Below are 12,668 nucleotides of genomic sequence, written 5' to 3'. Positions count from 1 at the left end.
AAATCGATTTTTACTTGGGATACTTTGTATCTCTATCTTTAGATAAAAGCAAAGAGTAAAAAAATGCGTAGTCAGGTCAAGTTTAGGCAAACCAAAGTCCACCAAATAGGAGAATAAGATTCATGATGATGTTCATTGTTTTTGATTGTTGAGAAAATTGAAGGAAAAAGAAACCTTTATAGAATCTAGATATACATTAAAAGAATATATTCTGATCGGTCCCCATTTATTGTATCCTAAGTGAGTTTTTTTATTGGATCTCTCTTCTAATTGTGTCATATGGTAACCTAAATCCGAGGTGGAAAATNTGTAGACAAATTGGTCCAAATACCCTTGTTATATAAAAAAAAAAAAAAAAACCAAACCACCTCCAAAATCCAAACCATCGAACAAACAAATAATGTGGTCCCTTAAATATACATGCTTCCTATATACAATCCTTTAAAATAAAACAAAAAAAAATCACAAACCAAAAAACCGCTGCCACAGAAGAAGAATGGCCACACATCTGGAGGCGTGGCAATACCGCTGTGATATGGCTTTGGGGCAAGGCCACGCCGAAAAGATCAGGGCAAGACCGGCGACGACAGGCTAAGTTGGGTTGTTCCGGGCTGGGGCGAGTTATGGCGGTAAGGGTGAGGGTTTGGAGCGATGGTTGATGAGTGTCTTCTTTTATAATTTTGTTAATTTTATTTTACATTTTTAGGATCTTTATTTATCTAAAGACGATAGTGCCCTTACATTGTCTAACACACCCTAACGGCAGTCATCTGACAGGGCTGCAGTGACTCTTTCAAATTTCACTGGACCACATTGTTTTCACCAATAGTCCAACGTCAGGGATAGGGTGGAAAAAATGGGCCGGGTTAGATAGATCAACCCTAACCCGACCCACCTCAACCCGAGATTAACCTGGCCCAGCTTAAGGGCAGCCAGGTTGAACCCGGCTCGGGTATCCCCCGTCAGGCGGGGTAGGCCTTCGTAGGCCAACCTAGCGACCCGGCTAGTCATTTTTATTTATGTTTTTTAAATAACCCTTCCAACCCGTCAGGTTGACCCGCGGGTCGGGCAAAAAAATAAAAAATTAATTTATTTTTTTTTGCAAAAACTCTTTTTACTCTTCAAATATAATCATTTTATAGTAGTTGGAGAGGTCTTTTTTGTCATTTTCTTTTCCCATTATTCTCTATAAATTAGACATAAACTTCTCATATTTCCTCACATATCAAATTCTCTCATTCTCTCATTTTCTCTATAAAAATCTCTCAAATCTCATTGTTGTCAATTTATTCTCATTTTGCTCTCATTTTAATTTTTATCAGTTTTTACAATTTTCAATTCATATTTTCAAATTTCAATTCTCCTTCTTTAATTCTTTTATATCAAATTTTTTTTTTTTTTAACTAGAATTGATAGATATTTCCATCCCACCATCAATTTTGAAAATGAAGAAAATTATCCTAGTCCCTCTGAATTTACTAACATAAATACAGTAGATTCAAACAGTCACGTTTTCCCATTCTTAGAATCTGATACACCTCATAATATTTCCCCTTCCTCCCCATGCTGCTACAACTCTCGGTAGTTCTAGAGGTCATTCTCGTAATCGTCGTCCTTGTCCAACTCCATCTAAAGTAGAAGCGGGTTCATCAACTGCAATCGGAACCGACGACAGGCACACATCAGACGTTTGGGTGCATTTCGAAAAGTTTTACTAGACAAAAAATGGCATTCAAGTGAAGAAAGCAAGATGCAAGTATTGTGAAAATATTTATAAAGCTAATACAGGTAATGATACTAGTACTTTAAAAAGTGTTTCTAGTAAACACATAAATCATCATGGAAATAGAGAAACCAATCAAACTCAAATAACTAATATGAGTAATACTTGGCGTTATAATTTTGATGTATATAGGGAACAATTAGTTTTATATATTGTTGCAATTGATCAACCTATTAATATGGATGAAGATAAATATTTTCAAAGATTTATTAAAAAATCATTTTTTTCCAGAATTTAAAACTTATTTTAAAACTTCAACTAGAAATGATTTAATAAAATTATTTGGGAAAATGAAATTAGAATTAAAAAATAAAATACATAGTTGTCATGTTAGTGTGACTTTAACCGCCAATATTTGAAGTGGTAGAACTAAACAAGATTATATTTGTGTAATTAGTCATTATTTTGATAACGAATGTAAATTTAATAAATCTTTATTCGGATTTAAATTAATGGATGTGGATCATAGTGGTCAACAAATTTATAATAAAATTGTTAAAGTTTTAGAAGATTATGATATTGTTCACAAAGTGATAAGTTTAACTTTAGATAATACATGTGCTAATAGTAGAGCTATAAATTTTTTTTAAATAAATTTTCCTTTTTATGACAATTTGAAGTTTTTTCACTAACATTGTGCATGTCATATTATTAATTTAATTGTAAAAAGTGGTATGAAAAGAATTAGAAATAGTATTGATAGAATTAGAGATTATTTAGCTTAGATTACTAGTAATAATAGAAGTAATGCTGAATTTCTAGATGCCCATAAAAAGTCAAATTTGTCTCCTAGAACTTTTGCATTAACATGCCTGTTAGGTGGAATAGTACTTATTTAATGTTTAATTCATGTTTACCTTATGCAAATTTAATTAGTTATTTTATAGCAAATCATAGAGGTCCTCATTATTTGGTAGAGAGTGATTGACATATAGGCATATAGCTCAAAAATTTTATTCTTTTTTTAAAATCTTTTATTTTGCCACTTTAAAACTTTCTGGTGTGTATTATCCTACTAGTTCATTGGTAATACATATAATTATAAAAATTTCAAATTTATTTGCTTGAAACAGAAACAATGAAATTTTAGTGGGATCAATAGAGGCAATAGAATTAAAATTTAAAAAAACAATTGGAAACATGTTCCTTTTCTTTTTTGTTTAGCTGTCATATTTGATCCTAAGATTAAATTAGTGGGTTTAGAAAATGGTTTAGACACATTAAGTGAAATTGACAAGAATAAGCGTATGCCAATCAACTAGGAGAGATAAGACAGTGTCTTGAAGAGGTATATTTGCAATATGAAAGCAGGTATGAGAACCAACAAAGAGACGCAATACCCGAGGAAGTAGCATCAGAAGACACAAATGAAGACTTCGACTCTTGGAGTGCACTTAATAGGCGGAAGAAAACTCGAACCTAAAACACAACCTCCTCTACAGAAGCATCAACAACGAATATAATGTCCTCCATGTAACTGCAAAGTAATGAGTTTCACCAATATTTGGGAACCCTTGACTTGCTATTAGAAAATCCACAACAAAGAGCCAACTTTGATGTCCTAGAATATTGAAAACCAGAAAATGTATTTTTCCGATACTATCAAGACTTGCCCTAGATGTTTTCTTTGTTCCTGTCTCAACCATCTCATCCGAACAAACATTTAGTGCAAGTGGAAGAATTTTAAATGAAATGAGGACTAAACTTTCACCAAAATTGATTGAAGTCCTAACATGTCTTCGAGATTGGGAACGGTCGTACCATCAGGATCAATATGAGGTTGTCAACAATACTTTAATAGAATCATTTCAATTTTGTGATGTAGATGATACAATGAGGGAGGTCCTAGTCAATTCTTAAATTAGTTGTTTTATAAATTATAACTTTATAATTTGTAAATTAACTGTCAATTATTGCACTCTTTTTTCCTTACAAAATTTTTGTCCCAATTAAGTTTTTCTTGGTAAGATTTTTAACGAGACAATAATTGTTGTAATTTCTTATTTCTTATTTTATTTTTTGATAAATGAATAAATCTAATTTTTCTTATATTACAATTTAATTGTATTAAATTGAATTAATATTTGAAATGTTAACTAAAAAAAAATAATTTAATTGAATTGACATTTGTTAACTAAAAAAAATTACACAAAATAAAAAAATAAAAAATTTCGAGCCAACATGCACAAAAACCCACCAAGTTAGGGTTGGTTGGCCGGGCTAGGTTGACCCTTTTAGACAAAGAGACAAGCCGAGTTTGTTGGTGGGCCAGGTTAGGCCCGGCCCGTAATTTGGCCTAACCCACCATGGGTTGTGTCAGGCAGATCATTTTTCCATCTCTAGTCAGGGACGAAAGTATATTAACATTGTTCCTAGTTTGGGCTTTGTCTACTTTGAAAAGTAATCATATAAATCAGCAAATTTTGTTTTTAGTGTATATGTTTTTCTATGGACTGAAATTATAGCAATAGAATTTTTAAAGCCATAAATGGTTTTCGTATTTGATAGTTTTTGGAGAATGCTTGAATGTGAAAACTCGTGCATCACATGGATATACAAAGATCCATACTTGACTTTCAAGTATTCAAGTTTACCAATAATATACAAAGATTTACTTTACATTTTGAATTTTACAGAAAAGACTATTTATCTCAGAGAGGTCTAGTGAAACTTATGAAAAAATACCAATGGTTGCTATTGTATTTGTCAAAAGCAAAATAGAGTGTGTTATACAAAATTAATAAGTCAGTTGAATATTCGGCAATCAGTAAATCGTTAATTTGAAATATAATTTTGAAATATTTGATTTATTAGATCTTGAAGTGAAATTTATTTCATTTAGATTATATACTGTGTCCCAATGTATAATATTTCCATTTTGTTTGTTGCTTGTTACAAGACATTGGTTTGAAAATATTTTAGCAATTTATTGTTATATTGCTAATAACTTTGAATATTCAATATATTGTTATTCTAAAGAGATAGTTTAATGAAGGAAAATTAGTTTTGGAATGAGATTTATCATATTACAAACAATATAAAATTATAGGTTTTTAGTTGCTTCTCAATTTTCATTTTAATTCAAATTATATTTTATTGTTTTTTCAATGACATATAAATTTATTGTTTTCTTTTCCTTCAAATTACTGTTAGTTATTAAAATATCAATAATTGTTTGTACTGTTTAGTTGGTAGATTCGAACTTTATTTTTAATTATTTTTTAAATTCTTATTTGAATATTTAAAATTGTGTTTTAGGAATAATAATGGTGGGCAAATAGCATAAATGAAGAATACAATGTTTACCATTTTAAAAAGAAAAATGAAATGAAGGGTGTTTATGAGATTTTTGGGGTGTCATAAGAAAAAAAATTAATTTTAAAACTTTAAACTGAAGTGTCTTAAGAAGTGAGTTTTCTTAATTTCAAGAGAAGAGTCAATAGAAACACTCAAGTTATAATTCAACTGATAATGCCCAAAAGATAAATAACAAATTAAATGGACCATGGGCTCAATGTTGAACCAAAACCCAACCATTTTTTTTGCCTTATTTAATTAGAATTTTCTTTTTTGATTTGATTTGGTATCCGGTTTTGTACTTTTCTAATCCGATCATACAAAATCCAGAATGCAAAAAATAAAGGTGGTCTTGCTGCAAAAAACAAACCCAGTCAGGCAGTCAGCATCCAATAGTTTGAACTTAGAGAGAAAGAGATGAAATGAAAACATAGATTCCGGAGAAGAAGTGAAGAACAAAAAAAATTTGAAGCCTAATGACGCGATAAATCAACTAATCAATTTAGAAAATAACGAAACAATGAAAGCGTAATAAGCCATAAAGAAAAGTCACAAAAACAACACAACTATATAGCTGGTGCACAGCAATGGCCACAATAATATTTGATGGTTTTTCCACCATAGATGATTCCTTTTCAAGGACTTGTGCAGAAATAGATCCTGGTCTCGAGGAAAAAGGATCTTGTGGATCCGGAACCGAAAATTTCACTGGCAGTGGACTTTTAACTTGAGTAAGACCCCTAATTGCAGCTTCATATATCTATGACATGTGCAGAAGTCAGTCCCAATTCAGACACGAACAGAAAATGCAAGTACCAGCTTGTTAAACCCTATGTACCTTCTTTTCCAAGTTATAAACACCTTGATATCCTCTCACCTCAAATGGAACTAACAATTTCTAAATTTGATTGCATCAGAAACTCTTCATCAAAATCTTTTAGTAATTGTTGAATGGTAACTTACAGCAGGGTGAAAGTACTACCCTGAGGATTTTCACAAAGCTAGCAAAAATCTGTTCGTGCTTCTAGCCTCACCCAGTGGCGAAGCCAGGATTTTTGCCCGGGGGGGCCTCCACGGCTCCACCATTGTTTGCCAAACAACTAGTGAAAACTTTTAAAAAACCACCAAACCTTAAGCAAAAGAGTTTACAACAACCACAATCCACCAAAAATATTCCACACAAATTTAGAGGTCAATCACAACTCTAACACAAGTAAAATACATAAAAGTTTACAAAGAGATAGATTAAAATCACCAGAGAAGCAGTCAAACTTCATGTAGTATAACTCCAAATCTAGACGTTAATATCAAAACTCAACCGTCTAGATAAAAGATTCACACATCCTCTGCGTATTGACCAAAAAATCAAGTTAAAATGGTATACCTGAAGATTTAAATATATGAATATTGATTGTTTAAATATGAAAGCAAGTTAGAATGGTATACCTGAAGATCTTCAATTTAACACGATTTTCCGCTTGGATATATTCTGAAAGTATTCAATGATATCTTCGTTTTCAATTGTAGCAAAAACTTCCTTTTCAATGTAAACCACCAAGCAATTGTTCATCCAGTCGTCTCCCATTCGATTACACAAACTATTTTTCACAAGATTCATTGCAGAGAACACCCTTTCAACTGTTGCAGTGGCCACAGGCAAAACCAATGCTAATTTAATAAGCAAGAAAACTTTGTTGTAAGCAACATCCTTCTTAAACTCAACCATTTTTTTAGCAAGGTCGGCAATCCCTTTGACATGAGTGAAATTGGCATTGGTGCTAACATCCTCATAATAGTTTTCAAGGTGATCATCGAGCAACCAAATATCGTGTTGAGGAAAATCGGTAGGATAGAACTTTGCAAATTCAAGTAATCTATCTTTGTTAAATGCAACAAAAGAGTTACTTGGATCAAGAGATGACATACATTGAAGCAACCTCATATTTACTTCATCAAAACGATTATTGAGTTCTTCTTGAATGTTATCTAAAACTGTATACATCAATTCCACCTTAAAATGATGTTTATTCGTAATTGGCGCAATCCCCCGTTTTGTCCTCCCAAAGTTATCTTCCATATTCTCCAAGATTGGTATGTCATTATCTTTGCACATATCAGAAACTTCTTTTAACAACATGTTGAAGCAAGTGTCTTCATTTCTCATTTTATGCAAGCGACGCTTCGAAATTTGTACAAATTGTATGGCATTAAGAAGATCCTGATCTTTTCTTTGTAATGCTTGTGACAGTTCATTTGTGATTCCCAATACTCTTTTCATTAAGAATAACAAAAAGACGAATTCAAAATTCTCCATGATTCGTAATAAACTCCTTGCTTGACTTTTGTTTTGCCAATCGTCTCCTTCAATCTCAATCACCCTAAGCACATCAACAACAAAAGAAAATAAATTTATGACACTATGAATTGTCCCTATGTGTGAACCCTAACGTGTATCTCCTGGTCGTTTAATAGTGCATTTTTTATTCAAACCTCGTCCCATATGAAGATCACCATTAGAAATCAAAGGCTTCGTTTGGTTCACAATTGGGTATTTTTGGGAAAAGTTTTCTGAAAAAAGTTAAAAAAAAGTTGAATTAGGCAGGTATTACGATGTAGGATTTATAAATTAATAAAATACCCCCTATATTTGTTTATTTACAAAACACCCCCTATAATAAAATCTTAAAAGTTAACAAAAACACCCCCAACCTAATGTCAAATACGGACAGCCAGCCACCACCGCCGGAGGGTGGCCGGGTTCACCGTATTGGCGCATGACCGGCTGGATCTTGCCGGTCGTGCGCCGATATGGCCTTTGCCGGCCAGATCCACGGTGGATCTGGTCGACAAAGGCCAGATCTGGCCGTATTTTCTCGTCAACGACGACCAACAAACGGTCGTCGTTGATGGTCAACGACGACCGTTTGTTGGCCGTCGTTATAAACTGTTACGGCCAAAGATTTGGCCGTCAACGGCCAGATCTTTGGCCTTAGATCTGGCCTTTTCCGGCCAGATCTACCGTGGATCTGATCGGAAAAGGCTAGATCGGTGCACTACCGGCCAGATTCAGCCGGTAGTGCGCCATCCTTACAGATTCCGGCCATTTTTCGGCAGTGGTGGTCGGAATCTGGTAAATATGAATTACTGGGGTGTTTTTGTAATTTTTAAAAAAATATTTAGGGGTATTTAATTAAATTATCAAATTTAAGGGGTTTAAAAAAAGTTGAATAATATTGAGAGTAGTATTCCCAAAAATCAAAGTTTTTGGGTATTTTATTGTTTAACTTTTTTGGGAATACTAAAAGTAGTATTCTGAGAATTGAAACAAATGAAGCCAAAGATATCACATTTTCATATTGTTTATCACGTAGAAGATCTCTGCGCTTACAAGATGCCGCTATAGTGTTTGATAACATAGAAAGAGATTGAAAAAATTCACCCAATGCCGAATGGTTACTTACAACTTTGACCAGCGCCAGTTGGAGTTGATGAGAGAAACAATGAATGTAGAAAGCTGATTTATTTTCTCTCAATATCAAAGTCTTCAAACCATTGAGCTCACCTCTCATATTGCTTGCTCCATCGTAACCTTGCCCCCGTAAACTTGTCAAACTTAATCCATGCTTTACAAAAAAAACATCTATTGCAATTTTCAAAGACTTTGCAGAAGTATTCTTAACATGCATAACCCCGATAAAACGTTCAATAATACAACCTATTTTGTCCACATAGCGAAAAACAATAGCCATTTATTCTTTCACTACCACATCACGAGATTCATCAACTAGTAAAGAGAATGGTTGTTTATCTCTCATAATTTCTACAATAATTTTCTTGGTCATCAAATGAGCACAAACACTAGTTAATTCCCTTTGGATGTTGGGGGCCGTTATTTGATGGTTTTTTGCAACATTTTCCAGCATAACTTTTTCAATGTCGTCATTATGATTGGATAGAAACTTAAATAGTTCCACAAAGTTACCTTGATTTTCAGATTCAATCGACTCGTCATGACCACGAAATGCCAATCCTTGATGTAAAAGAGATCTAATGCAATCAATTGATGCATTCAAGCGAATGCGATAGTCCAATTTGGCCTTTTTCGACACGCAAGCAAGATTTACATCGATGTGTTGCCTTTGGTTTATCAAATCAACACACTTAGCATGACATTGGTTATGAGTACTAGAATGATCTCCAACATGTTTTTTCACTTTCGCTTTAGCTTTCCAATTATTAAATCCCTTACTCACAAAAACTTCACCACCTGCTTGGTCACCATAATCAGTTTTGAAAAGATAACAATTTAAACAAAAGATACAATCTTTTGCCACACTATATTCCATCCAACTTGGACCTTCTTTGTACCACTCTGGTGTAAACCTACGTTTTTTATCTCCGAAAAGAGTGAAAGGAAAGTTATGATCTTTAGGTTGGCAAGGACCTTTCAACAAGTATGCTCTTCGAACTTCCTCCTTTTGCTTGTCAGTATAACAAATCTCGTTAATTGGTATTCTCAATCCTAGATCAGTTTCAAGCTCATCTAAATTGAACATCCCGATCGAAGGTTGAGCTTCTTTTACTTGGTGTTGTTGTTGCTGATGTGGGGCTTCTTCTTCTAATGAGATTTGATTAACCTCAATATCAATAGAGTTTCCACCAACAGTTTTTGCTGGAATTTTCTTTAATCTCTTGAAATAATTGGATATCATAGCTATCAAATGAAAAAAAGATAATATGATACATGAAAAGAAAGACCGATGAAACTTTAATTAATAAAATTACAAGGACTGATTTATCACGTTTTTAGATGTAACAATTAGATCTAATTAAAATATTATTTTAGCAATTAATTAATCATTTTATTGTGTTAATTTTCTTATATTTAAAATCATCTTAGTGAAATTTAAAAACTTATATAATTTGCTAATCAATTTTTTGACTTATTTAAATTATTGGCATAGATCAACTAGATTTAATTTAATTACTATTAGAGCATACTTAGTCAACTAATCACATTCTAAAATAATAACAATATCATTATTAATATATTAATGATTGGTGCAAAATCAAGCCGTCCTCTAATTATATAAAAAATTAATTTTATAAATGTATTTGTGATATCTAAAGTCACAAATTAATATTCAACCAATTATAAAATCAAATAAACACAAAACAAACTTACAAGATTTATACTTTTTTTCATCAGAATAAAAAACCTCCATAAAAACAAATTTGATTTAACCCTAGAATAAACTAAATTAAAATAAGTAATATACATACCTAAAACTGATAAAGCAAAAAATAGTCTTCAAAAGTTATAACTTCAACCGAGTCAATAAGACAAAGAGAAAGGGAGGCGCACGCCCTAAATAAAATTAGGGATGCAAAAATTGTGATTTTATAGGGATTGGCCGCATATGACATATATATAATATATTTATACTAATAACTAGTGGGCCACGCAATATTTATGATGAGTGAGCCTCTGCATTGCGCCATTACCATATTAGCTTTTAGTTTGTTGTGGGTCCATATGTATTGTACCTTTTTGATATAAAAATCATTAATTATAAATATTGGCAAAAAAATTTCAAAATCTGAGGGTAGGCCCAGGCCTACTCTCAAGTATTCTGGATCTGCCCCTAGCCTCACCTACAATGGAAAAATGGTATCAATTAGTCAACATAGTCTGAAGATCGCAAGATGACATGAAGTTGATAAACTAGGTAACAAAATGATCAGGAAAGTGGGTAGCTCACCCTTTAGGTAACACTTCCCAGTTTGCTATTTCTTTGCACTTAATGCAAGCAACTACTTCAACACACCCTATATGATTTGTTGACCTCTCATATGTTTTGATGTGCCAAAACTATCCAAAAAGTTGATTGAACACCAACCATAACATGCTAATGTATGACTCAAGTCATAACCAAACCAAAATAGGTCTAACAGGTGGTTCAATTGTGCATAAGCAAATTTTAGCTTAGGTATGACAGTGTGTGATCAAGGCACGACCGTTCCTTAAGAGAAAGTTGTCATGCAATATTGCACGGTATCGTTCCTTTTGGTCGTTAGTCATTCTGCCAATTTGAGTGGCACTCGCACGACCAAACTACAGTCGCATGACCAGCCTGCATAATTGTGCGCTCAAGTTAAAGGGTCAAGATAAATCAAATTCAGAATTCTTCCCGCTCTTGACTTAATCTCAAAGGTCAAAGTCAAAACTCAAAGTTCAAAATATGAACGATCATTCCTTGGAATGCCCATTCATATCTAGAGGAGTTTTGCATGACATCGTTTCAAGAAGTGGTACAGGCTTTTGGAAAATCAAGAAGATTTGGAAGAGCATCTGGATGTGATTGTTCCGTGTGGTGGAATGATCGTGCAGTGGTCTTGCACGATCATACGACGTGGTGGAATGACCGTTCCAATTAACCTAGATCTGAAAAATATGACTATTGTGTTAGGAATGACTGTTCGCGATTATGGAACGACCGTTCCTCTAAGTTCTACAGCCTTTATTAGAACTACATTAAATACTGCAACAACTAATTCTTTTTGGGTTATAAAAGTTTGACGTTCCTAGGTTATTTACAAGAGAAGAGATCAACAAAAAATTCTAATATAATCACTAGAGCTCAAGATCCAAATCAAATATGTACTCTCACATGTACTCATTTTGTAAACCTTTGAGAGATCACTTGTTCTTATTGTGTGTATAAGCCTACTTTGTAGAGACAGTCAGTCACAAACAACTTTGAATCTTTCCTTATTGGCAAAATCCTATAAAATTAGGTGCAATCCTGTAAATCTATGTGTGCGAGGCAAAAATCCTTATGAAAACTATTGTATTGGTGAAATCCGATTATAGTGAAACTTCAAGGAGGTTGCCTTGAAGAAGTGGATGTAGGGGGGCTTGTGATATAGCTTCGAACCATTATAAATTGTTGAGCATTTCTCTCTCTCTTTCAACTCTTTATTATACATTGCATTGTTGTTGGTTGAACATCATTTATTGCAATCGTTCTTGCATTCATTATTCATATTTATTGTTTACAAGTTGAATGCATTTATTGCTCTCTTTAAAGCATATTGTTCATAATAATATCTTTATCATTCTTGAGTTGTTGACTTTAGTCATTAAACATTGTTTTAATAAACTCATCATTTGTCTTGATAAGTTTTATTGATTCCCATTCCACCCCCACCCCCCTCCGGCCAATAAATAAAAAAATTTAGACTTCAAAGAAAGAATAGGGTATTTAAAGAACTTATATAATTTCGTGCTAGCTAAATAGACAGTGAAGCAATGAAGAGTAATAACCACTTTGGACTATCTCTCACTTGAAATCGAAAAGACACTAAAATAATTGGATTGGCTACCTTAATTTTACTATTCTACTCACACCACACTCAATCCAAGTCTATCTCTTTCTTATGTTTATTTTCTGCGATTTCTACATCCATACACCTATCGGGGACTCAAACACAACACACAGAGTGATACAAAATCCGGAATGCAAAAAATAAAAAAGGTCCTGGTGGTCATGATTTGGCTGTCGATTGCCCAGATCATGTCGACGTG

The 12,668-nt window shown here is 33.1% G+C and overlaps 1 protein-coding gene across 1 annotated transcript; it reads right to left on the bottom strand.

The window, feature by feature from the left end:
• Positions 1-8,829: 8,829 nt before the first annotated feature.
• LOC116130445 (zinc finger MYM-type protein 1-like) lies at positions 8,830-9,636 on the bottom strand. The gene has a single exon (XM_031416194.1). It carries the CDS (start codon positions 9,634-9,636, stop codon positions 8,830-8,832), a length of 807 nt encoding a protein of 268 aa, XP_031272054.1.
• Positions 9,637-12,668: the final 3,032 nt, after the last annotated feature.

The sequence above is a fragment of the Pistacia vera genome, unplaced genomic scaffold (assembly GCF_008641045.1).
Source record: "Pistacia vera cultivar Batoury unplaced genomic scaffold, PisVer_v2 Contig220, whole genome shotgun sequence".
Lineage (NCBI taxonomy): Eukaryota > Viridiplantae > Streptophyta > Magnoliopsida > Sapindales > Anacardiaceae > Pistacia > Pistacia vera.
The sequence above is the reverse complement of the archived record's forward strand: the minus strand, read 5'-3'. Positions and strand labels throughout refer to the sequence as shown.